At 37.2% G+C, this 27996-nt stretch overlaps 1 protein-coding gene across 1 annotated transcript; it reads left to right on the forward strand.

The window, feature by feature from the left end:
* The first annotated feature begins 1858 nt into the window (after positions 1-1858).
* Positions 1859-27876, forward strand: TOP2A (DNA topoisomerase II alpha). Its single transcript, XM_040245428.1, has 35 exons — positions 1859-2024; positions 2880-3035; positions 3245-3335; positions 3600-3663; positions 4749-4894; positions 5081-5178; positions 5638-5850; positions 6184-6357; positions 6557-6658; positions 6764-6901; positions 7917-8055; positions 8904-9061; positions 9370-9495; positions 9757-9867; positions 10012-10117; positions 10206-10315; positions 10787-10879; positions 11278-11392; positions 11478-11599; positions 13067-13215; positions 15191-15422; positions 15600-15734; positions 15851-16051; positions 16229-16424; positions 17941-18032; positions 18136-18300; positions 18426-18509; positions 19550-19732; positions 20044-20134; positions 24585-24737; positions 24976-25096; positions 25217-25260; positions 25661-25801; positions 26327-26526; positions 26858-27876. The coding sequence occupies exons 1-35, from the start codon at positions 2004-2006 to the stop codon at positions 26984-26986; spliced, it is 4599 nt and encodes a 1532-aa protein (XP_040101362.1). The 5' UTR covers positions 1859-2003; the 3' UTR covers positions 26987-27876.
* Positions 27877-27996: the final 120 nt, after the last annotated feature.

Here is a 27996-nt window from a genome sequence, read left to right on the forward strand (position 1 = left end):
ATATAGGGAATGACAGGCTTGCAGGGCCTGGTGAGCCTTCTAGATGGACAGAAGCTACTGAACGGGCTTCCCTACAACTGCTCTGAGACCCTGGTGGTCTGGTGCATTAAGGTTGCCTTTCTGTATCAATGCACATGGTTGAGCAGAGTGGAGCTGTAAACAATGGAGACCAGGAAACCAAGAGGATAGGGACCAGAGCAATGCCAAAACCCTATTCCTTTGGCTTTTCCAATTATCCTGGCCTGGCAGGCTACAGTCGATAGGGTTACAAAGAGTCAGACACTACTGAAGTGACTTGGCACATAGCACATGGGCCACTTCCATCCTTGACTTCCAGTCACAACATACTCTCTCCTCACTGGCCTCATTGGCCTTCCCAGAGGCTTTGCTGGCAGAGTGGGCATTGGGTACCCTGCAGTGGTTGACTTGGTTTTAGAAGAAAAAAAAGGATTAAGCCCACAAATTTATGCTAACGTAAAGAAAACCCCTGCTTCCTGATTCTGATACTGTTAGTCTACTCTTCTAAACACCTTATCATCCTGTAATCCTCACACTACCCTGAGGTAATGCTGTTATTTTTACTCCCTTTTTTGAGCAGAGGAAAAGAAAGCAACTGAGAAGCTGCCTTCATCAAGATCACACAACTGGCAAAATGCCTAGTCAGGGTTGAAATTCAGGGAATAATGATTGGAAGGAGGAATTAATATTTCTGATGGAATTCGCAGTCACTCAAATTGTGCAGTTATTTTTTCTAGCATCTTGTGAAGCCAATGACTTTTTTGTCATTTTAACATTGTGGATTGAGGACAGAAAACACACACACACACACACACACATTTGAACATTTAAACGTCAGAGTAGTAAACATTTCGGTCTTTGGCATTTCCTAGTCAAATATGGCGGAGAAGGCAATGGCACCCCACTCCAGTACTCTTGCCTGGAAAATCCCACGGACGGAGGAGCCTGGTAGGCTGCAGTCCACGGGGTCGCTAAGAGTCGGACACGGCTGAGCGACTTCACTTTCACTTTCATGCATTGGAGAAGGAAATGGCAACCCACCCAGTGTTCTTGCCTAGAGAATCCCAGGGACGAGGGAGCCTGGTGGGCTGCCGTCTATGGGATCGCACAGAGTCGGACACGACTGAAGCGACTTAGCAGCAGCAGCAGTCAAATATGGACTACAGGGTTCAGGGAACAACACAGAGAAGAATAAAAGTAACAACTACGAGGACATTCTCCTGGTCGTCTGAGGAAAAAGTTACTGTCTTAGAATGGCACCTAAACCATCCTCAACTCCTGAGGCGGTGACTATAAATTACCCCCTCTGACTGACAAGTCGCTGCCTCAAGCCACTCTTTCGGGGGTTTTGAACGCTGGTCTCTCTGTTTTATGCGGCCTCTCTATGCCCTGCCATTATACGAAAACCCCAGCTACGTTCACGTACGGCCAAGCATGGCTTTTGTTTCTTCAAAGATAAACTCTAGAGGTGGGAGGGCGGGCTTTGAGGCAGGCGTCCGGTTTGCCGAACTGAACCGAATGCCCCGGCTGCTTGTCCAGAAATACATATCCTCCCCTTTTTTCACCCCAACCTGGATCCCACTTCCACAGCACATTTTACCAGAGTTACACCGAGAGAACAAACTAGCCATCCTCATTGGCTAGATTCCCTGTCCGTCTCTCAGCAACGACTCCGAGTGGTGTCTTTTAAAACCCTCTAGTCCCGCCTCCCTCCTCTAATTGGTTCATTCGAATGGGCCAGCTCAGCTGTTTATTGGTGAATATAAAAAAACAGCCCTGATTGGTTTCTCGAGTCGGAACTGATGAGAGCACGTCAACGATTGGCCTATCTGGTTTGGGCGGGCTAGCGGAAGGTTCAAACCGGAGGGGAAGCTCTCTTCTAACCGACGTGCGTCTGTGGAGAAGAGGCTTGCTCCGTGATTGTCTCGAGGGTCCCACCGGTTTAGTCACTTGCAGGGTTCTCGAGCCTCTTCACGACCGTCACCATGGAGGTGTCGCCACTACAGGTACAGCTCGCGGGAGGGGCGCGTCGCGGAGCCTCAGCGCGGCCCGGCATCTCTCTGGCTGCCGGTGAGAGAGAGGCGTCTGGGTCGTGGTCCGGCCGCCGAGGGCTGGGCGCGAGTTTTCCGCGTCTACTCGGGTCCCCTGGGCTCGGCGTGATCGCGAAGAGACTGAAACCTTTTTCTGGTGCTAGTAGTGAAGTATTGTCGGCTGTACTGGCTTCTAGGGTGCGGCGTTGTGCTTCACTGTTTCTAGTGATTCATTTGGTCCCGGTGTAGGTCGATGGAATCGTGGTCCGCATGTAGCTTTATGCGGCAGTGAGAGATGCTTTCCTCTCCCACCTGGGACTGAAAATGGGATTGGACGACCCTGACCTTGGACAGTGCAGAGCAAGGAACAGGGTTCCCACTATGGAGCCGGCAGGTCCGAGATGCTCAAAATACGTCCCTCCTGTGTTTAAAACGTTAACGTGTCCAAAGGATGGAATCCCTATCCTCCCAAACTGCTACTGTAGAATCTGTTATGTGCCTGAGACCTGGTAGGCACTCAGTAGATATGTGTGGAGTACCTGAAAAAAGGGGGTGTGTGCTGTTGATGGCATCTAACGCATGGAAGTATTTCCATGTCAGATACACACGGCAAAATAATATGTCTGTTTAAACTGACACTTGGAGGGAACCTGCTGCAGTTAACTTGCCATGTTTGTACAAAACTATGTCATCTCCACTGATAACCCACCAAAAGTCTGTGATTTGTTTTGGTGTGTGTAAGCAGGTCACTATGATAGGTATTTTGTTTCTGGTTTCTGATAAACCTATGATTCAAAATCCCTTTTCTTCAATTTTTAAAAAAATTGCTAGCCTGTAAATGAAAATATGCAAGTCAGCAAAACAAAGAAAAATGAAGATGCTAAGAAAAGATTGTCTGTTGAAAGAATCTATCAAAAGAAAACACAACTGGAACATATCCTGCTCCGCCCAGACACCTACATTGGCTCTGTGGAATCAGTGACCCAGGTAAAATCAGGCTAATTAAATGTAGTTACTAAGTAGTTAAGATGAATACTTGTCCAGGTTAATTTTCTATATTTCATGTACTTTGTCTTCTGGAACTGGCCTAAGCTATCATCTACATTGTCATACTAACTGAGAAGACTTTACAGGAACCGTGGTAATAAAACAAAGTAGATATATAAAGTAACCCTGTTTCTTTGTCTTATTTCCAGCAAATGTGGGTTTACGATGAAGATACTGGCATTAACTATAGGGAAGTCACTTATGTTCCTGGTTTGTACAAAATCTTTGATGAGATTCTAGGTAAGTATATTCTTAATACAAAGATCTGCTGGTCAGATGTGAGAAGTATTATTCCTAGCAAAAAACAGTTGGCAAAGGTTAGACAGTCTGCTGGAATCTAGGAAGTTGAGTTCTTAGAAACAGTCCTATGAATAAAAATTGCTAAATGAATACCTCATCAATGTTACTCCTGCACTGCCTGAGTATTTTTTTTATATATATCTTAGAGGTAAAGAGTGTTTTCTAAAATACTTTAACTTTTTACAAATGTGTATTTTCTTTCAGTCAATGCTGCAGACAACAAACAAAGGGACCCAAAAATGTCTTGTATTAGAATCACAATTGACCCGTAAGTCTCCTGCTTAGTCTTTTGTTTTTTGTAGCACCCTGTTGCTATTAATTGCATTTACTTGATTTATAGTAAAGTTGAGCATTTTTTTAATGGAATTTTGCAAAACTGCAGAAAGGTAGAGTGCTGAAATGAGCAATCTAGATAGCTACCATCTAAATCCAGCAGTTATCAACACTTTGCCATATTGGTACCATCTATATTTTTAATCATTTCAAAATAAATTATAGACATTATAACATTTTATTTCTAAATATTTCAATAAACATCTCCAATAAGTTCTCTAAGTATTCCAGAGTCTATAGCTATAACTTTTTCTCATGATGCTATTCAAACAGTAAACCAGCAGATGGTGATAAAGAATAATTTGATCTAACTTTTCTGCTTATAAATGTCCTTTTGTGGGTAGTCAGGGTGTTGCTTCCCTTTGTTATTATCCTAATCAGTTATAACATAAACTATACTTTAGATTCTTTTTGGGAAATGTGTTAATGATGTGCTTGAGTGCACCTAAGGACTTGATACCATAGTCTTTTTAAAAATATAAAGCTAGTTTTAAGCTACGTGTAATAAGAACCATAGTGTGTGTCATTAGAACTAAAATAATAAGTCCAAGTAAATTTTGACCATTATATTGGAGAGCAGGGACGTTTACAGTTGATGATGCTCTTTCATATTTGTTTTGCCAGTGTGCTTTGTCAGGTGGGAAAGCTAAGGGAGCTGGGACAGTGCAGATGATCTTAAAAGCGGTATAATAATATTGTTTCCAAATTTTGTCCTTTTCTTTCCATTGGGCATAAGTCATTTCCCTTTGTTTATCCTAACATTTTAAAGCTTCATATTTTTTCAGTATTATCAGTGTCTGCCCAGGTGTTGGAAAAGGATTGATTTTTTTTTTTCCTCTTGGCTCCTATTTCATGAGTGTTAGGAACTAAGTACGCTGAATTTCAGAAGGTATATATATATAAAGAGTCATAAAGAAATTGAGATGTGTGTTTTAGAGACAATGGTATTTAAATATGAAAAGAATTAAGCACTAGCTTAACATCTGTTTTACAAAAAAAAATTCAATCTTCTTTTCTTAGGGAAAACAATTTAATTAGTATATGGAATAATGGAAAAGGTATTCCTGTTGTCGAACACAAAGTTGAGAAGATGTATGTCCCAGCTCTCATCTTTGGACAGCTCCTAACTTCTAGCAACTATGATGATGAAGAAAAGAAAGTAACAGGTAAAGTATTGAGGAAAATAAAAAACACATTTGTTGCTAAAAAATACATCTTTTCAAAGATTGTGGCCTAAAAGTTAAAAATATGGGAATAAATCTCTATAATTAAATAGCATTGCCAGTGATTAAGAAATAAAGCTGTAAATGAGATAAGAACAATTAAATCATATTTTACATTTATTTGCCCAGGTGGTCGAAATGGCTATGGAGCCAAACTGTGTAACATATTCAGTACCAAATTTACTGTGGAAACAGCAAGTAGAGAATACAAGAAAATGTTCAAACAGGTAAGTAAATGAGTATCTTGTGCCTTGATTATAAATTATGCTGTAGCAATTTATAGTGGCATTAATGGTTTAACTTAATTTATAATCTATTAAATCATGGGAAAGGGAAAGGGAAGTCGCTCAGCTGTGTCCAACTCTTTGTGACACCACAGACTGTAGTCTACCAGGCTTCTCCGTCCATGGGATTTTCCAGGCAAGAGTACTGGAGTGGGTTGCCATATCCTTCTCGAGGGGATCTTCCCCACCCAGGGATCAAACCCTGGCCTCTTGCATTGCAGGCAGACGCTTTACCCTCTGAGCCACTAGGGAAGCTCATAGAAAGTTACTCATAAGTGTATATTAGGGAAGTTGGGGGATGGGGATTGGTTTGGTTGGGTGTGTGTTTGTTTGTTTGTTATTTAATTCTAGTTTGTGAGATAACTTGAATTTTTTTCTCTCCTCTATTCTTTATTTCCACAGACATGGATGGATAACATGGGGAAAGCTGGTGAGATGGAACTCAAGCCCTTTAGTGGAGAAGATTATACATGTATTACCTTCCACCCTGATTTGTCTAAGTTTAAAATGCAAAGCCTAGACAAAGACATTGTTGCACTGATGGTTAGAAGAGCATATGATATTGCTGGATCCACTAAAGATGTCAAGGTCTATCTCAATGGAAATAGGCTTCCAGTAAGTATTTTATTGGATGTAGGCAATGAGGTACTTTGTGACCATCGTCAAAAGCAAAGTTGATTTTTTTTTTTCTCCCATTTGTTTTTCTTACCACTTCTCAGATATGTTCCTGTAAAGAAAACATAATGCCACATTTAAAAAAAATCAGTTAACTTACTTTAAGTTCACTGAAGTCTTTCTCAAAGAATCTTCTAAATAAATCCTTTTGTGTCCTTTAATGACCATCCTCTTATACATATCAGTGAACACTGTTTCATTAGTTTTGAAACATCTTTATTAAAACCTACTTTTTCATTTACTTTTTAAAAAATTAATACTATTATTTTTTAGGTGAAAGGATTCCGTAGCTATGTAGATCTGTATCTGAAGGATAAGGTAGATGAAACTGGCAATCCATTGAAAATTATCCATGAACAAGTAAACCACAGATGGGAAGTATGTTTAACAATGAGTGAAAAAGGCTTTCAGCAAATTAGCTTTGTCAACAGCATTGCTACTTCCAAGGTAATTTTATTTTTGAATTATCAATCATGATTTATCTTTACATATTTCATATAACTATTCTTGTTTTAAATATATAAAATGAACTTGAATATTTGGCTACCTTGGCATCAAGAGAACTATATTAGCTTTTTTTAAATGTTTGATTATTATTACAATTTTGAGGGTAATGGATTTACAGTTTGGTATTTTTCCTCATTAGGGTGGCAGACATGTTGATTATGTAGCTGATCAGATTGTGACTAAACTTGTTGATGTTGTGAAGAAAAAGAACAAGGGTGGTGTTGCAGTAAAAGCACATCAGGTACGATCCTTTAACACTGTTCTTTCGTGAAAGTCAAGGAAGACGCGAAAGTCTATAAATAAAACAAGTAAATGTTTAGTAATTTACTGTCAATTTTTACTGCAGGTAAAAAATCACATGTGGATTTTTGTGAATGCCTTAATTGAAAACCCAACCTTCGACTCCCAGACAAAAGAGAACATGACTTTACAAGTCAAGAGCTTTGGATCAACGTGCCAGCTGAGTGAAAAATTCATCAAAGCTGTGAGTACTTGGAAGGAAATAAAAGGAGCATCTTCCTTTATTTTCCATTGCCCTTCTTAGCTCTGCAGAAACCAAAATTCCTCCCACATGTCTTCTCTCTCTGAAAAGGAAATTAAAAAAACAACCCTTACCACTTACCAGCTCTTACCAAGCCCTTAATTATCATCTATATGCCATCTCTATTTATTTGGCCATTATATGTCACCAGTTCAGATCACTTCTGAATTTATCTCATCTAACTACTTACCAAGCATTGAATGCCTTAAATTGCTCTCAGCGGACACATCCAAAACTGAATCAGTTCTCTCCATATTCACTAATCGCCATTCATGGAACTTCCCCACCCCCAAAAAACAAAAGTATGTCCTGTTTAGTCAAAGGCCCCAATCAACTATTAGGTTGCATAAACCTAAATTCCTTAATTCAGCCTACAAGACCCTGCCATTTCCAACCTTATCTCAGTACCACTTTTCCCACATTACCTAAGTCTCACTCCTACTGGCTTTAAACTACTCAAAAACAGAGTACTCTTTCGCTCTTTAGAGCTTTTTCACGTTTCAGACAGAAGGATTACCCTGCCTGAAACGCTTTTCACTTGGCTGACGACTATAGGTCTTAACTGTCATTTCTTTAGGAAAACCTGTACTTTCTATTCATTTCCCTAAAAATATGTTCCCATAAGACACTGGCCATATATTATTATACATGATATGCTTTCCACTTATCTCTTCACACTGTAATCGCTCATTTTATTTCTGTCTTCTTTGTTGTATACCAAACTGCTTTAGGACAAGGACTACGGCTAATTTGTTTTAACCACTAGATCTCCACATGGAGCTCAGTGCCTGGAACCATATAAGTATGTAGTCGAAAACCCAAAGGAACCAGCTCCCTCAGTGGTGATAACCTGAGACAGGAAAATGTGCCACATTCTGCCCATTTTTGTGGGAGTTCATTTGTATTCCATATTTCTGACAGAACTGTTCTTCCCTAACATGAATCTTCTCATTTTCAGGCAATTGGCTGTGGTATTGTAGAAAGTATACTAAATTGGGTGAAATTTAAGGCCCAAATCCAATTAAACAAGAAGTGTTCCGCTGTAAAACATAACAGAATCAAAGGAATTCCCAAACTTGATGATGCCAATGATGCAGGTACACATTTAATGTTTCCAAAGTTTAAATCTTAAACTTATTTGATTTGATTCATTGACAGCATACTGTGAATATTTTTCCCTTGACACTTAATATTCAACAGAATGTTTGTACTTTGTTAAAAATCAACCAGTTTAAGTCCCTGGCTATCTCTGAAAAATAAAATGATAGACATTAACGGAAAAAAAGCAAGTAAAGTTTCATGTGACCAGAAAATTTGTAAGGAAGTGAAAACCCAAAAAAATGCTTAAACCTAAGTGATTTTATGCTAGCTTTGATCTAGAATGCAAAGTTCTAGAAAGATAATGATAAGACAGTGATTATTAGCTGATTATAGTAAACCTGGGGAAACTTAGCATGGCCTTTTCATTCAGATTCTTGGTGACCTTTAATCTTAGATTAAAATGTTCTTTTCTTCCGGGTTTAAGGCGAGCACCTCTTGCATTAGGATCCTATGACCTGCTTCAGGGGAGAAGTTTAGGGGCGAGATCAGAGAGATATTCTTGCTTCTACCAAAGTTTTATTTTCTCAAAACTCCCTGAGCTTAAGATAATGTGCCAAGGTGCCATATTTTGGAGGCATGTCCTAAACCTCATTACCCACAAAATATGTTAAATGTAATATGATCAAGCAAATGTTTGGCAACAGTATAATTATCATGAAAGATTAGTCTAGGAAACTAAGACTTTATTAACTTACAAATTTAGTTAAACTATATGTCCAATTACTTAGCTCTATTTGACTCTCAAACCAACTTGTTATGAATGGTAAGTTATTTGTGTTTTATTACATGTCTGAGTTAGTATATTTGAGGTTGAACTAAATATGCTAATATTCATTTATTTTAGGAGGCCGAAACTCTACTGAGTGTACACTTATCCTGACAGAGGGAGACTCAGCTAAAACTTTAGCTGTTTCAGGCCTTGGTGTGGTTGGGAGAGACAAGTATGGGGTTTTCCCTCTTAGAGGAAAAATACTCAATGTACGAGAAGCATCTCATAAACAGGTAGAGTATATAAAAACTATCTTCAGAATCTAAGCTTATATTTCATCCCCTTATTAGGGGGATATAAGATATAAATAAGATTTTTTAAAATATATCTTAGTTTGTCGTTATTGTAGAAAATTGGGTATAATGTAGTGTATCTTAACAGATCTTTCTGACTTAGTAAAGTATAGGCTGCTGCTGCTGCTTCTAATAACTCAAAAATACTGGAGTTCCAAAAAACCCAAGCAACATATACTGTTATAATTCTTTGTTCCTTTAAAGTTTGTAAACAAAATCTTACTTTTTTGTCTATATGTCCATTTCAGATAATGGAAAATGCTGAAATTAACAATATAATCAAGATTGTGGGTCTTCAGTACAAGAAAAACTATGAAGATGAAGATTCATTGAAGACTCTACGTTATGGAAAGATAATGATTATGACAGATCAGGTCAGAATTAAATATGTCTTATTGTTGCATTGCTTTCCTGCCATGAAAGGATATTATTATTTATCTTTAGTCCACATCTAGTAAGATATGTTTCTATTTTATGCATATTATATAATACAGGTTAAGTGAGTCTAAATTTGAATAGCTTTTTTTTTTTTCTCTAATTCCCACAGAAAAACTGAGAAATTGCCAGTATGTCAGTCACAATTTTTTTAGTTTCTAAGCAAATCTTTTGTGTTTTGGCCTTCCATATATTTCTAGGACCAAGACGGTTCCCATATCAAAGGCTTGCTGATTAATTTTATCCATCATAACTGGCCCTCTCTTCTGCGACATCGTTTTCTGGAGGAATTTATCACTCCCATTGTAAAGGTATACTGATTTCTAAGATACCATAATGGATATTTGAAGGTTCTACTCCTCAACCCTGGATACACATATAACCTCAGTGATGTGTGATGGTATGCAGGGAACCCAGCAGTGTGGAAAGCCATAGCAATGTGTTTTTTACCTCAGGTATCTAAAAACAAGCAAGAAATGGCATTCTATAGCCTTCCTGAGTTTGAAGAATGGAAGAGTTCTACACCAAATCATAAAAAATGGAAAGTCAAGTATTACAAAGGTTTGTACTGAAACTCACATAGAACTTCTCATTTTGTTGTATACCATTGTACAGGTTTGTATGGAGTAACTTGGTGTTGCTTTTCTAGGTTTGGGTACCAGCACATCAAAGGAAGCTAAAGAATACTTTGCTGATATGAAAAGACATCGTATCCAATTCAAATATTCCGGTCCCGAAGATGATGCTGCAATCAGCCTGGTGAGTTTGAGTGTATTTCACAAATACTTTCTGGTTTTAGGGGGGCTTCCCAGGTGGCGCAGTAGTAAAAAAATTCCCTGCCAATGCAGGAGATGCAAAAGACATGGGTTCCATCCCTGGGTCGGGAAGATCCCCTAGAGAAAGAAATGGCAGCCCACTCCAGTATAGTTGACTGGAAAATCCCATGGACAAGGGAGCCTGGTGGGCTACAGTCCATCGGGTTGCAGAGTCAGACACAACTGAGCACATACACACACTGTTTTTAGAAATCAATGTTTTAACTAGTCAACTGAAACATTTAATTTTTCATATAATGTTTTATAAAATAGATGATTTTCAGTACACATATTCCAAAGAAAGGAATCAGATATTTTAGAAACTTGAGTTTTTATGGTTTGTTAGTTTTTTCTAGAAAAAATATTTTGTTATCTGTTAGTGCCAGTAACATCTTTTTTATCTTCTAATTTGTAGGCCTTTAGCAAAAAGCAGATAGATGATCGAAAGGAATGGTTAACTCATTTCATGGAAGATAGAAGACAACGAAAGTTACTTGGCCTTCCTGATGTAAGAAAATTTTAAATATATCCCACAAAATGTACTATTTACTGACCTTTTAGAATTGATAGTATAGCAAATTAAGGCTGCTAAATAAATGTTTCAGTAAAAAAGTTAATAGATAACTACTTATAAATATCCTTATTCTTATTTAATAATTGCTGCGTAAATGTATTGGACCTGAAAGAAACTACAAAGTCAATAAACTTTTTTCCTAATTGTGCAGCAAATAAATTTGCTTTTTGTCTTTAAAACATAAAATACTTTATAATTCTTTGTTTTTGAAGGACTTTAAGAATTATCATAGAAATGATAATGCTTTGTTTTATTTTTGTATTAAGCATTGTTAAGACCAGTGATGTTTTTTATCTTAAACTAGATCATGTAATACTCTCTTTGGTCCTTAGGATTATTTGTATGGGCAAGCTACCACATATCTGACATACAATGACTTCATAAACAAGGAACTTATCCTGTTCTCAAATTCTGATAATGAAAGATCTATCCCATCTATGGTGGATGGTGAGTTCGATTTTTACCATAAGATGGAAATCAATGCCTAGAAATGATTAAGGATATTAATATTTGCACTTTTTTCATTTTGAAGGTTTGAAACCAGGTCAGAGAAAGGTTTTGTTTACATGTTTCAAACGGAATGACAAGCGAGAGGTGAAGGTTGCCCAGTTAGCTGGGTCAGTAGCTGAGATGTCCTCTTATCATCATGGTGAGGTAAACACATAATCTAAAATGTTTCTGGAAAGCATTATAGCAGAAATACCTGCAAAGTCATTCTCCAAACAGTTGATGAAAGTATAAGCTGGTACATCCATAATAGAGAACAATTTGGTGAAATATATCAAACTGTAAAATTGTTTATTTTGTAACCTAACAATCTGTTTATAAAAATAATGTTCCTATAATGGGCTTCCCTGGTGGCTCAGAGGGTAAGGAATATGTCTGCAATGCAAGAGACCCACACTCGATCCCTGATTTGGGAAGATCCTCTGGAGAAGGGAATGTCTAACACAAGGCTGCTATAATCAAAAGAAATGCAAGGATCTACATTCAAAGATATTAATATTTAGTAATGTTTGCTATAACTTTGTTATGCCAAAATTTAGACATGGAAAGTGTCCATCAATTGGAAAATTATTATAAATTATGATGTCTGTACATGGAATCAGTGATATAACTGATAGGTGGGGCTTCCCTGGTGGCTCAGAGGTAAAGAATCTGCCTGCCAATGCTGGAGACACAGGTTCAATCCTTGGGTCAGGAATATCCCCTGGAGAAGGAAACGGCAACCCACTCCAGTATTCTTGCCTGGGAAATCCCATGGACAGAGGAGGAGCCTGGCAGGCTAGATTCCATGGGGTCACAAAAGAGTCAGACATGACTTAGCAACAACAACATATCTATAGGTACTAACACTGAAGAACATCCATGATCTATTATCAAGTGAGGGAAAAGAAAAGAGCAGAATAATAATATACTCCAAACTGTTATCTTTGGTTATCCCTGGGAATGGGAAAGGGCAGTATTTGAATTTTTCATATATGTCTGAATTGATTGCCTTTATACAAACATACATCTATTCGTTTTTTATTTTGAAATTGGTTTTTTGCATTTATTATATAAAACATTTTTAAAGAATAAGATTGCCTGTAAGTTTCTAGATTTTTAAAGAGATGATTGTCTTGCTTTTGGCTTCGAATCAAAATATAGTAGGTACTTTGTAGGTGTTCACCTAGTAAATATTTGTTTAATGCTTACCATGTACAGAGTATACAAAATTAAATCATATATATTCTCTACCTTTAACATACAATCACAGTTAAGCCAGAGGGCTACACACATGTGCACATACACTCGCACAACTATAGAATAGAGTGAAACGTGCTAGAATAGAAAGGAGTAAAGTGTTTAACACGAAGGAGGAAATACTTCATTCTGCAGAGGTTAATAGAAGAGCTGTGCCTTCAGGGTTTGATAGAAATTGCTGGAAGGCAAGCACCCTGATCTAGGAGCCAGAAGTCTTAGGTTTAGGTACTACGTCTGCCATGTGTTTATCTTGGAAAAGCCAATAAACATCTACACTTCATAAAACTTTACAGGATTATAGTGGAATATAGTCATAACAATAGACATGTTATTGAGAGGCTATGGATGAGATTAATGAATCTTTTTTCCCCCCAGATGTCACTAATGATGACCATTATCAATTTGGCTCAGAACTTTGTGGGCAGCAATAATCTGAACCTTTTGCAGCCCATTGGTCAGTTTGGTACCAGGTTGCATGGTGGCAAGGACTCTGCTAGTCCTCGATACATCTTCACAATGCTCAGGTGGGTATGCTTGTGATTTTTAGTAAATTGCCATTTCCAGTTTTGAAGTATTGTGAGTTAGTTGACCAAAAACAGAAAAATTCAGTTAATCAGAAAATGGATTTTTGATGCAAATGTTTGCATTCTTAATTGTTTTAAACTAGCTCATTAAAGTTTAGTGTACTCTTTTCAATGAGTAGAAAATCAAAATTCCATTTCAGTTTGATAGCTTAGCCTTTATATCCCTTAAAATGTTTCCTTGCCAAACTATAAATGTTTTACTCTTGTTTCTTTTTATTTTCTTCTCTTTTATCCATCTAGAGCTGTGGTTATCAACCAGGGTAGATTTCACCCTTGAGGGGACATATGGCAATGTCTGGAGACATTTTTGATTGTCATGACTAGGGGAGCCATGCTCCTGGCATCTGGTGAGGCCAGGGGTATTGCTGAATGCTCTATAATGCACAGGACAGCACTTGCACAGCACAGAACTATTTGACCCCGTAGTGCCAAGATTAAGAAACTCTGATATAGAGTTTGAGCCAGGCTCAAGATTAGAACTTAATTCTTCTTAAATACCACAAGTGGAAATTCTACTTCCTTTACAAGTCTGTGGAAAGTACATTATGATTGGTCAATTTTCACCTGTCATCTTACTCATTCTTTCAACAGCATAGGGCATAATTAACAATTCCATCCCTGAACCTCTTTTTTTCTATTTGTCCTCCAGGACACCAGGCTGTTGGTTCTCCTCCTTATTAGTCTTCTTCACTAGGTCCTTCTCATCTTCCCAACCTCCAAATTATGGCCTGCCCTGGGGCTTCTTCATCTGATCTCTTTCCACTAACTATACTGCCTTCTCATGCATCTAGTCTCAGCTCCAGCCCTGGCCTCTAAATTTCATGTCCCTCTCAGCTTTTACTACTTGGATGTCTAATAAATATTTCACACATAAGTTCAAAACTACACTGTTAGTCTCTGTCTCAGTAAATGAAATACCATCCTCCTAATTCTCAGGCTAAAAATTTGGAGTTACCTTTGACTTGTTTTCTCTACACTTGGATCCAGTTCATCAGCAAGTCCTGGGGACTCTGAACTGGAAAAATACTTAGTCACCCCATTCATTATATAGACTGTTATAGTCTACCAACCTTCTTTCTGTTGGCAGTTGATTAATTTTTTCAAATAGGTTACTCGAGTTCAAAGCCTTCCAACTTTAAAAAAAATATTTATTTGGCTGTATCAGGTCTTAGTTGTCACATGCAGAATCTTCGTTGTAGCACATGAGCTTCTCTTTAGCTGTGGTGCATGGACTCCAGAGTGTACGGGCTCATTAGCTGCCTCACAGCATATGGGATCTTAGTTCCCTGACCAGGGATCAAACCCATGTCCCCTGCACTGGAAGGTGGATTCTTAGCCATTGGAACAACTTCTTCATTCAGAGAAAAACTAGAGCTTTATTTTAGCAAGCCAGACCCTATATGATCTATGCTCCCCCTCCCCATGTCTTGATTCCATCTCATACAATCTCTTCTTCAAACACACCTGGCCTCTTTGCCTATAATCAAACAGGCCAAGCACACTCCCTCAGTGCCTCTGACTTACTGGTATCTCTGTTTGCTGTACACTTTCTCTCAGTTTCTTCTGTGTTCAAGTATTATCCTATCAGAAAAGGCTTACCATTCCTTAGCAGCCCCTCAACCAATTTTAGCTACTTTATCTATTTAATATTTATCATACCACCTGACAAAATGTACATTCATTGGCTTTACTACTAGAGTATCTACCTGTAGTGAGCTCCTTAAAGACTGAGACTTAATGTCTGCAGTGCTTGACATATATGTAGAAAATACTCAATAAATAATATTGGTAAATGAATATTAACAGGTAAAACCAAGGTAATTTTATGTATATATCTGAAATAACACATGTTCTTTCCATGAAAGTTGTGTCAAAGCCAATATTTTTCTAAAACAACATTCTTTGTTTTCTTTAGCCCTTTGGCTCGGTTGTTATTTCCAGCAAAAGATGACCATACTTTAAAGTTTTTATATGATGACAACCAGCGTGTTGAGCCTGAATGGTACATTCCTATTATACCCATGGTGTTGATAAATGGCGCTGAAGGAATTGGTACTGGGTGGTCCTGCAAAATCCCCAACTTTGATGTTCGTGAAGTTGTGAATAACATCAGACGTTTGATGGATGGAGAAGAACCTTTGCCAATGGTAACTATTCTGTGGACTAAGAACCTTAGTTTTCCTCTGGTTTCAATTCAGCAGATGGTGTAGTTAAAGAGCATAAAAATTTATTTATTGCTTAATGTTAGATTTACTGTTTAATGCTGTTGGGATTTGTTTTAGTATCACATTTCGAAAACATTCTTTTTTTAAATACCAATTTAGCTTCCAAGTTACAAGAACTTCAAGGGAACTATTGAGGAGCTGGCTCCAAATCAATATGTGATTAGTGGTGAAGTGGCTATTCTTAATTCTACAACCATTGAAATCTCGGAGCTTCCCATCAGAACGTGGACCCAGGTAAGTAAGGATTTCTTTTTTGATTTCTGTGATGGGGAAACATTTTTTATACTAACGTATGTTAAATATACAGGAGCCTAAGTTTTAGAAACTTACAAAAGGATTCTTTCTTTTAGACGTATAAAGAACAGGTTCTTGAGCCCATGTTGAATGGCACTGAGAAGACACCCCCTCTCATAACAGATTATAGGGAATACCACACAGACACCACTGTGAAGTTTGTTGTGAAGATGACTGAAGAAAAACTGGCAGAGGCAGAGAGAGCTGGACTACACAAAGTCTTCAAACTCCAAACTAGTCTCACGTGCAACTCCATGGTATGTCCTGTTTTATGATAAACACATGTTTCCATGTATATTACAGGTTAATATCAATTTTTAAAGGATATCTTAGGCTACTTTTACATTTTCAAAGAATGAGGTCATTCCTCTAAAACCATTAAAGTTTAGCCAATTTATCTACTGTTGACACTCATCTTGTTTTTTCTTTTCTAGGTCCTCTTTGACCATGTAGGCTGTTTAAAGAAATACGACACAGCTTTGGATATTCTAAGAGACTTCTTTGAACTCAGGCTTAAATATTATGGATTAAGAAAAGAATGGCTTCTAGGAATGCTTGGTGCTGAATCTGCTAAACTGAATAATCAGGCTCGCTTTATCTTAGAGAAAATAGATGGCAAAATAATCATTGGTATGTTTCTGGACCGAAAACTGCCTGTACTAAAATTACAATCTTGCCTCACTTCTTTAAACATTTTTGGTGAGAGGAATGATAGGGAGGGAGGACAAAATCCATTTATTTCTGCTGGTTCCATGTGTGTCTTTCATATATCTAAATAAGCATTTATGGTTTAAAAGAGATAGCTTTTTTCCTAAACTGAGCATCTTGAGAAATCAGGAATTAGTTAACATTACCTGGTGGCTCAGACGGTAAAGCGTCTGCCTGCAATGCGGGAGACCTGGGTTCAGTCCCCGGATCGGGAAGATCCCCTGGAGAAGGAAATGGCAACCCACTCCAGTACTCTTGCCTAGAAAATTCCATGGATGGAGGAGCCTGGTGGGCTACAGTCCATGGGGTCACAAAGAGTCGGACACAACTGCGCGACTTCGCTTTTATTTTAGACAGGAAGAGAATGGAGAGCTAGAAGAGGTCCCTGTGTAAACTGATTGATAAACAGCAGAGATAAGTCTGATAGAAAAACCAAAAAGGAAGGAGGGTTTTACATGGATTATATTATAAGTAAGTTGCATACCCAAGACTGAAAGTCATGTCTAAGGGAATTTTAAGACATTCCGGAAGCAACAAAATCAAAGTTTAAATATTACCAGGAAAAAACAGTTTTGACTAAAGTTAGAAGCCTCAGATCTGGCCAGGGTTAACTAGAAAAGCCAGGTAACTATGGGTTGTAGTAGCAAGTCCCAAAACATGACAACACAAGTTACATAGTGATCATAGGATAATTTTCTAATGGTACACAAAAATGTTTAGCTTAGTAGTTACATATTCATGGGTCTTTTAAAATACTATAACAATGGCATCTCAGTCCCCTAATTTCACAGATACTACCAGTTAAGACAAAGCTATATAAATAATATTGGGTATGACTCCAAAATAAAAAGTAAAGATTATATTTAGTTGCCTAGAATTTAGGAAATACTAGCGACTTTCCAGGCTTCTTGAAGAGTTAATATAGAAGGCCTAAAGGTGTGACTAATGTCAAGTTAACTGGCACTTAGAACCTCACTATTCACAGCTAGTAACATTCAGTATCCCTCAAAGTCTAATAAATTGACTATAGTAGACACTGAGAAGGGGGTACTATAGAAAAAAGGGAACAAATGCATTATAAGGGGCCATAATCAAGAGAAATCAATGTTTGGATGGTGGCACTAAGAACTAGCCTGCTCAAGTGTTGAAATTAAAAGAATAGTATAATTGAGGTTGATATTTATCAGAAATAAAAGGTTTTGATTGTCTTCTGTTATGATTAGATCACAACCTCATATATGATTTGACTGCCCCCTTGTGGTAGTTTATATTTATCAGTGGTTTAGGGAGAAGACTTGGTGTCCACCAGGATCCACAAATTTATGCAAGAAGACCTTATAATTTCCAGTTTTAATCTTTGACTTAATATGGTAAAAACTTTATCCTTTTGTAAAATATTGCTCAAAATTATTGTCTGTGTTCACATTTGTTTAAATAGAAAATAAGCCCAAGAAAGAGTTAATTAAAGTTCTGATTCAGAGAGGATATGATTCGGATCCTGTGAAGGCTTGGAAAGAAGCCCAGCAAAAGGTAATTTCTTGGTTAGCATTTTCTATGTTATTAGAGATTGTGTACAGTCTAATGTCTATATTTCACATTTCCTATTAAAGATAGATTTTAATTTCTTGTTTAGGTTCCGGATGAAGAAGAAAATGAAGAGAGTGACAATGAAAAGGAAACTGAAAAGAGTGACTCTGCAACAGATTCTGGACCCACCTTCAACTACCTTCTTGACATGCCTCTTTGGTATCTAACCAAGGAAAAGAAAGATGAACTGTGCAAACTAAGAAATGAAAAAGTGAGTTGTTGCTGGATAGTACATGTTGCTTGGTTGTATTCTAATGGTGAAAGAAAATTGTGGGCTTTGGGAAAATGCCGTTTATGCACATAAATTAACTCTTATTTTCTGACTGTCTTATGAAGGAGCAAGAGCTAGAAACATTAAAGAGAAAGAGTCCATCAGATTTGTGGAAAGAAGACTTGGCTGCTTTTGTTGAAGAGCTGGAGGTGTGTAGTTTATAATGCCCATGTTAGAATTTGTATTAATGAAATAAGGTATTCTACCAATATACTTCTTTGTCAGGAAATTTCACAGTTGACAATAGAATATAGGAAGCATGAAGAAACATTCCAAGATAACACATAAAGTGACAGATTGTTAGAAACAAGTTAGAGTAAAGTAAATGGTACCAGGAAACACACTACCTAGAAGTTTTCACACAAAAAGGGGAAAGGACAAAAGTTGGTTTTTGACCTATTGGGAGTGAGAATTTAAATGTAGAAGAACACCAACCCAGCCCCCCAAGTAAACCTGAAAGGACAAAGATGGTTTCCTTCAGGGCTGGCTAATCAGTAGTTTAAGAGGATCCTTTGTTACCAAATCAATAATATTGTTTTGCAACATTATCTTTAACATAAGAAAAAGTATCTTAATTCCATAAATTAAGCTAAAATCTTTAATGTGAAGATTTATATTATCGCACTTCAGTTTGGATGTCTAGCTTGTAATGGGTGATTGAATACATTACTGGAATCACATCCTTTCTGCTTATTTGAGTTTATAAACATATACATTTATGTGTATGTATGTGTATTTTATCCTTAATTCTGATTCCCCATTTTATCCTCAAAGGTTAAGTTGTAGAATCAAACGTAGAACTCAGTCTTGTATCTCCACTTTTCAAAGTGTGCCTTAATGTTTGAACAGCTTATCACAAATTTACCTTTGAGATGTAACAAACTGAAATCAGTTTAATCATTGCCTTTTATTCTGTCCCTAGGGATAAAGTGACATCAATGCTGTAATGTCCTTGTTAGCTTATAGACTTGCTTTCTCTTTTTTTTTTGGTGTGACCCCATTTTAAATATATATATATATATATATATATATATATTATAATTGAAGGATGATTGCTTTACAGAGTTTTGTTGTTTTCTGTCAAACCTCAACATGAATCAGCCATAGGTATACATATATCCCCTCTGTTTTGAACTTCCCTCCCATCTTCCTCCCCATAGACTTGCTTTCTTATATCAACCTTTTCTAGGTTGTTGAAGCAAAGGAGAAACAAGATGAACAAATAGGACTTCCTGGGAAAGGTGGGAAAGCAAAGGGGAAAAAAACACAAATGGTAGAAATTTTGCCTTCTCCAAGTGGAAAAAGAGTCATACCCCGAGTGACTGAAGAGATGAAAGCAGGGGCAGAAAAGAAAATTAAAAAGAAAATTAAGGTAATACTCTTGAAAGCTTATACATAAAACACTTTAAGCATTTTTCCACTTAGAACTGAACTAATCATAAAACTTCTAATCCCGTAGTTTGGAATTTATCAACTCATAACTTCCCTTCCTTATGAGCCTGATTTATTTTCAGTGTTTAAGTATCTTGAAAAAGTCATACCCATACCATTATTCAGAGCTCTTAGCCAAAATAGGAAAAAAAAATCATTCTTTGACCAAATATATATTTGTATATTTGACTCTATATTATTCTGAATAATAAGTTGGCAGAATTTGACCATTTTTGTCATGCTATCTTTTAGAGTGAAAATACTGAAGGAAGCCCTCAAGAGTATGGAACAGAAGTGGAAAGCCTAAAACTGAGGCTGGAAAAGAAACAGAAAAGAGAGCCAGGTATTGAAACATCTTAAGTAAAATGATGTAGAGTTGAGATTAAATTCTGTTGGTTACCTAGTACATTCCACATAGATATTCAGAAGTTCTTCTTGAGGTCCATGAAGGACTATATCTGAACTTCCCTATCTTTCTCCTTGGTATTTGATTTTTGTAATGAAATACTTTGTTGGGCTCTGAAGAAAATGATCAGTTAAGTTTCACTTTCTAGCTGGTTATGAGGTTTTAACATGTATAACGTCTGTTCAGTTCAGTCGCTCAGTCGTATCCAGCTCTTTGCGACCCCATGAATTGCAGCACGCCAGGCCTCCCTGTCCATCACCAACTCCCGGAGTTCACTCAAACTCATGTCCATCGAGTCAGTGATGCCATCCAGCCATCTCAACCTGTCGTCCCCTTTACCTCCTGCCCCCAATCCCTCCCAGCATCAGAGTCTTTTCCAGTGAGTCAACTCTTCACATGAGGTGGCCAAAGTACTGGAGTTTCAGCTTTAGCATCATTCCTTCTAATGAACACCCAGGACTGATTTCCTTTAGAATGGACTGGTTGGATCTCCTTGCAGTCCAAGGGACTCTCAAGAGTCTTCTCCAACACCACAGTTCAAAAGTATCAATTCTTCGGCGCTCAGCTTTCTTCACAGTCCAACTCTCACATTCATACATGACCACTGGAAAAACCATAGCCTTGACTAGACAGGCCTTTGTTGGCAAAGTAATGTCTCTGCTTTTGAATATGCTGTCTAGGTTGGTCATAACTTTCCTTCCAAGGAGTAAGTCTCTTTTAATTTCATGGCTGCACTCACCATCTGCAGTGATTTTGGAGCCCAAAAAAATAAAGTCTGACACTGTTTTCACTGTTTCCCCATCTATTTGCCATGAAGTGATGGGACCAGGTGCTATGATCTTAGTTTTCTGACTGTTGAGCTTTAAGCCAACTTTTTCACTCTCCTCTTTCACTTTCATCAAGAGGCTTTTGAGTTCTTCTTCACTTTCTGCCATAAGGGTGGTGTCATCTGCATATCTGAGGTTATTGATATTTCTCCCAGCAATCTTGATTCCAGCTTGTGCTTCTTCCAGCCCAGCGTTTCTCATGATGTACTCTGCATAGAAGTTAAATAAGCAGGGTGATAGTATACAGCCTTGACGTACTCCTTTTCCTATTTGAAACCATATTCATATATAAAGTTTCTTGAAGACAGTCACCACATCTTAGTCATGTTGTTTTATCCCCAGAGTTCAGCACTGTACGTGGGATAAACTTAACACCCACGCAGTAAATTAAATAGAAGTAACAACTCTAACCATTTGTTTATGCCTTTACTGAATATCTACTTATTTTTAACATCTTCATTGAGATGTTTTAACATAGTCGTATGCAAGATTCACTCATTTAAAGTGTACCATTCAGTGATTTTAGTATACTCAGTTTTAGAACAGTTTCTTGCCCTGCAGAGAACACTGTACCCATTAATGGTCACTCCTCATTTTCTCCCAACTCCCCCTCCCCCCAGGCAACCACCAATCTACTTTCTGTGTCTAGATTTGTCTATTCTGGACATTTTATATGAATGGAATCATGTAATATTTTCCTTTGTGGCTGACTTCTTCATTTAACATAATGTTTTCAAGGGTCAGCCATGTAGTAATATCTATCAATACTTCATTCTGTTTTGTTGCTAAATAGTTTTTCATTGTATGAGTATACCACATTATATTTATTTGGTCATCAGCTGATAGATAGATATTTGGATTGTTTCCACTTTGGGGCTTTTATATTTCTTTGGAGAAGTGTCTGTTCAGATCCTTTGCCCATTTTTTACATTGGGTTATTTGTCTTTTTATTGTTGAGTTAGTTGCAAGAGTTCTTTATATTCTAGATGCCAGATCTTTATCAGATTATGATTCTCAAATATTTTCTGCCAGCCTGTGAAATATCTTTTCATTTTCTTGATGATGTCCTTTGAAACACAATTTTTAATTTTGATGAAGTCTAATTTATCTTTTTCTTCTGTTGCTCATATTTTTGGTGTCATATCTAATCTTTTGCCAAATCCAAGTTCATAAAGATTTACACCTAGGGAATTCCCTGGCAGTCCAATGATTAGGACTCCATGCTTTCACTACTGAGGGCCCAGGTTTGATCCCTAGTTGGGGAACTAAGATCCTGCAAGCCCTGTGGTATAGCCAAAAAAAAGAAGAAAAGATTTACCCCTTATTTCCTCTAAGAGTTTTTAGTTTTAGCTTTTACATTTAGGTAATTTTGAAGTAAGTTGTATATGGTATAAGCAAGGGGTCCAACTTCATTCTTTTGCATGTGGATATCCAGGTGACCCAGCACCATATACTGAAAAAACTTTCCCCATTGAATTGTTTTCACTTTTGCCAAAAATCTAAAGTTTATTTATGGATTCTCAGCTCTATTCCATTGATTGATGTGTATATCTATCCTTGAGTGCCTACCTGTGATAGGTAATGTGTGCTCAGTTCTGTGGGGAGTACAAAGATGAATAAAACAAATAGAAACAGCTTTTGTTGTTGTTTAGTTGACCAGTCATGTCCGAGTCTTTGAGACTCCCTGGACTACAGCACTCCCGGCTTCCCTGTCCTTCACTGTCTCCCAGAGCTTGCTCAAACTCATGTCCAGATGCCATCCAACCATGTCTGTTGTCCCCTAAACAACTTAGTGTTGAAAAAGAAGTAGTAAGAAGATGGGAGGGGGTGCTCAAGAGGGCAGGGATATATATATGATTATGGCTGATTCACATTGTGGTATGGCAGAAACCAACACAATGTTATACAGCAATTATCCTCCAAAAAAGTAATAAAAGTATGTCGTATGTACTATGCTGTTTAAACTACCTAGCAATCAGTACTTTGGCCACTTGATGCTAACGGCCAACTCATTAGAAAAGACCATAATGCTGGGAAAGATTGAAGGCAAAAGGAGAAGGGGGTGGCAGAGGATGAGATGGTTAGATAGCATCACCAACTCAATGAACATGAATTTGAGCAAACTCCAGGAGATAGTGAAGAACGGGGGAAGCCTGACTGCAGTTTATGAGGTCACAAAGAGTGGGTCACAAATTAGCAACTGAACAACACAAAGCAATCAATTAGTGTATAAAACCAATGAATCAAATAAGTATTTTGAGCATTTACATTTCCCATCACCATCTCAAATACTGTGAGGACACAAGAAATGGGGAAGCATGGTGTTTACCCTCAAGAGGTTTATCAGGAAAGAGAAGTAAAGCAGAACATACTAGCCACTGTAGTGATTTAGAGAAAGTGGGATCAGTGTGGGTATATGCAGGCTTTGTGAAAGAGATAACACTTGGGTTAGGTCTTACAGATTGAGTAAGGTTTAGATATTCTAGACTAAGAGAAGAAAAATTATATAATATGCATGGGACAATGAGAAGGCCCCCTTCGTAGAGTGGGAGGGTTTATTTTGAAAAATAGTAGCAAATAGTTATATCAAATTGTGAAGAGTTAGGAAACCAGGTTGTTGGGGAGGATGGATATGTTGGATTCAACTAGGTATATGAAGAAGGAACTAAGTAGACCAATAAGGGAGACTGTCCTTATCTTTGGGCCTAAATGAAGGAAATAAATAGCAAAAGGTGGGTATGAGAGACAGCTGGGGTTAAGAATTAACAAGACTTAGTGACTTTAAACCTCCTCAACTCAGCCATTAAATGCCCCTTAAGATTTGGGCCAAGCCATTCTTTCCTTTTGAATTGTCTCCCTTGCCTTGACTTTATAACTTGTTAATCTTGCAGCCTTTCCCATCTCCACACTGTAGCCTATAAGAACTCTTTAAAAATGCAAATCTGGTCATATAAGTTCCCTGTTTAAAACAAAATTCTTAACAAGACCAGCCATTCTCCCCCTGACTTCGGTTTTCCAGCCATAATGGATTTCTTTCAGCTTCCTAAATCCACTGTATTTTCTTACAGAACTTTGTACATGTTATATCCTGAACTAGAATGTTTGTCATCCATTTCCCTTCAACTAGTTAACTCTTGTTTAACCTTCAGATCTCAGCTCAAACATCTCTTTCTTGCAAAAGCCTCATATTTATATACATATACACACATACTATTGATGCATGCCCTATGTAAACACATATACTATGGGATTACTACTACTATGGGATTAGATGACCAAGCTATAAACTCCTTAGCAAGAGGGACTATGTTTCTGTTCACCATTGTATTCCCAGTACTAGCACAGAGTTAAGTATTAGGTTGGCTGAAAAGTTCATTCAGTTAGTGACTGCTTTGTTCAATAAAGTCCTTGGTAAATATAAAAAATATGTCTTTTATTTTTACACTTTAAGCCAAATGAAATTTTTGGCCAACCTAATATTTGAAGGATAGATGGATGATAGATGGAGAAAAGTGAGTCAGAGAATATGTAAAGATGGTTAATTCCTATCTCCTTTCCAGTTACCAAGACAAAGAAACAAACTACCTTGCCATTCAAACCAATCAAGAAAGCAAAGAAAAGAAACCCCTGGTCTGATTCAGAATCAGACATGAGCAGTAACGAAAGTAATTTTGATGTCCCTCCACGAGAAAAAGAGTCGCGGAGAGCAGCAGGTAAGGAAAAATGAAGAACATGATGCATATTCTGAAAGATTCAGATGATCTGTGTATTTTGAGGTACATAATCCCAGAAATTGTTATCTTAGAGCAGTAATTAAATTTTTGAGAAATGAAGACATCTTTACAAAGATTAAACTGAAGCTTATATCTTCAGGACATATTATATTAATCTGTGGATTAAATATTTCTCCTGTTGTCCTTTTGATTCCTTGCATATGTATATTTTTAACAGCTAAAACCAAATTCACAATGGATTTGGATTCAGATGAAGATTTTTCAGATTTTGATGAAGACACTCAAGATGATTTTGTCCCATCAAATGCTAGTCCACCTAAGATCCAAACTTCCCCAAAGTAAGTATCCTCTCTAATAGGGATTTTAGCATGATTGTTTTTAATAGTTGATGATATATTCTTTGTTGTCTGACACATTTAGAACTGGTCGTCAGGATGTTTTGTTTTATTTTATTCTAGACATAGTAACAAAGAACTGAAGCCACTGAAGAGTACCTCATCAGGTATGTATTTAAGTAAAAATTGTGAGATGTCTGCTTTACTGGACACTCAGGTCCACCTGGCTTCTAACCCAGACTACATTATCCAAGTCCTATCTTTGAAAATAAATGTGGGTTCTTGTTAGTATTACATTGATATTGGTCATTAGATTTAGTTTTGCACATGAATAAGTTCTCCATTTAATATATTAAAAGTAACCATATACTTGCCAGGTACTGTGCTAGAGATACAAAAAATAACTTTGCTGATGAAGAACCCAGAAATTAGAACAAAGTTATAAAAGTGTGTTTGAAATATTCCAGAAAAGTCACAAACATGGTGTTTGAATAGGAATTCAGAGCACAGACAAAGCACAGATTTTTATGTATTGCTTATATGTACTACTTTCCTTTCCATTTGAAGTAACAGAGCTTGATGCTGATGATGCTCAGGATAATGTACCACCTCCTCCAAGCTCTCCTGCTGCTGATTTCCCAGCTGTAACTGAAACCATAAACCCTGTTCCTAAAAAGAATGTGACAGCAAAGAAGACAGCAGCAAAAAGTGAGCCTCAGTCTTTGAACTGGGTTAATATTGGGATTATGGACAGGGAGGCCTGGCGTGCTGCGATTCATGGGGTCACAAAGAGTCGGACACGACTGAGCAACTGAACTGAACTGAACTGAACTGGCTTCTACAAGTCAACTTCAAATTTTTATTCTCCAAATTTACTATAGATATTAAAATAAAGACTTTGTCTAAATGAAAACAAATCCTTAGATCTTTATAATCAAAATTGCTAGTCAAAAGATTTTTAAAAAGAGTGTTTCTCAAAATGCCAGGTGTTATCCTAACTCATATCTATGACAGGGATGGGACTTAGAAACAGTTACAGACATTTAACATGAAGCATATAACTACAAAAGAAAAAATCGGATACTTAAGAATATTTCAGTTCTCTAATACATTTTCGTCTCGATTATGTTGTCTTTTCCTATGTTAAATATAAGCGGAAAACAAGTTGCTAAAGAAAGTTCGCTGTGGAAACAGTTCAGCTGAGAGTGACCCTGATGAATGCCTGTGTTACAGGTCAGTCTCCAACCTCCACTACAGGCGCCAAGAAAAGGGCTGCACCAAAAAGAACCAAAAAGGACCCAGACTTGGATTCCGATGTCTCTAAAAAGCCTAATGCCCCCAAAACCAAGACTCGCCGCAAAAGGAAGCCATCCTCCTCTGATGATTCGGACTCTAATTTTGAGAAACTGATCTCCAAAGCAGTCACAAGCAAGGTATTTATTCTAGTCAGCCCTTTCACTGTAGGTTTTTTTTTTTCCACTGACAAAAAGTTATTGCGAAACACGTAATCAAACTTTGCTGCTAATAATTTGGCACATTTTTAAGAAAATAAATGTAAGTCCGTTACCCTTTTACTCTATGTAGTTTAGTTGTAAAACAGCTAAATGTCACTAATTAGTCAACGAGAGATTTGGCTTTGGTCTATTTCTTACTACTTGTTAGAAGGTGGACTATCCCTTGAGTTGTAGTCTGTTGGTATATTTTTTGCATTGAAATTCTACTGTCTGGTTGATACTAGAAATTACTTGTGCTCTTCTTTTTTAGAAACCCAAGGAGGAAAGCGATGATTTCCATCTGGACTTGGACTCAGCTGTGGGTTCTCGGGCAAAATCTGGAAGAACAAAGAAACCTATAAAGTACCTTGAAGAATCAGATGAAGATGATTTCTTTTAAAATGTGAAGTGACTATTTTAAGTAATGATCCTAAAGTTAGGTAAATGTCTCAATTTCCTCCCCTCTGAATTTAGCTTGGGGAAGGCAGTTTTAGTTCAGGACCATTAAGGTGAAGTATGTAGAGCCCAAGTGTCCTTTATCTCTCTGTAATACTGTATAATACTGTGACCATCTCCTGGAAAGTGTTTTGTTTTCCTCTGCTTTGTATATGTATTTAGTCTGTTTTCTTTTGTCTTTTAAAGTATGATTTTAGGCTCTCCTGGCCTCTTGGGATAGTTGTGTGGTAACTTTAGCATAAGGTAGTTTGACAGTTATTAAGCTAAAATTGGAGCCCTTTGACATAAAAGTTTCTACTCTGCCTACTTTCAATAAATATAGAGCATGATTAGTTCTCTGTTTTATCTTAGTTTTATAAGTAATTTTCCATCAGATAGAACTCTGTAGCTCCAGTTCCAAATACTCACTCAGCCTTTTATATGCTGAATTTTTAAGCAGTGAAAAATTGTTCGTATTCTTCATATCCTTTTGAATATCACCAAAAGCTGAAGAAAAACACCATGGATGTGTCTTTATAACAGTCAATAAAATGAAGAAAATTAGATCCTAAGTTGTGATTATCTCAACACTTGACTTGTCCCCTCAGATTGCAAAGGAGTCAGGAACAATATTCTCAAAGAATATTGATGCTATATTCAGTAGTGAGCTTTTATATCCATTTTGGGAAATCTCCATAATTTTCAATTTATAAACTGTTCAAGACCTTCCTGCATTTATTACATGTGTGTGACTTGAGTGATGTTATCAATGTTTTTGTAAATATTTACTATGTTTTTCTATTTAGCTTAATTCCAACTATTTTATACTTTAATAAAACGTTGTAAACATTGCAACCCTTGATTGTTGCCCTTTTTTCACCCTGCACTACATTCTTTACCTTAGTCTGAAATATATCCTCTTCACTATTCACTATAAAATAGCTTTGAGAACTATTCTCATCATTTTCTGATGTC

Source organism: Oryx dammah, unplaced genomic scaffold (assembly GCF_014754425.2).
Source record: "Oryx dammah isolate SB20612 unplaced genomic scaffold, SCBI_Odam_1.1 HiC_scaffold_8, whole genome shotgun sequence".
NCBI classification, from domain to species: domain Eukaryota; kingdom Metazoa; phylum Chordata; class Mammalia; order Artiodactyla; family Bovidae; genus Oryx; species Oryx dammah.

Excerpts from the sequence above, each read along its gene's own strand:
- TOP2A (XM_040245428.1), top strand. The coding sequence starts at position 2,004 with ATGGAGGTGTCGCCACTACAG. Across the intron at positions 9,062-9,369 it reads GAGAAGCATCTCATAAACAG|ATAATGGAAAATGCTGAAAT; the intron begins GTAGAGTATATA and ends TGTCCATTTCAG. Across the intron at positions 26,527-26,857 it reads CCAAAGCAGTCACAAGCAAG|AAACCCAAGGAGGAAAGCGA; the intron begins GTATTTATTCTA and ends CTTCTTTTTTAG.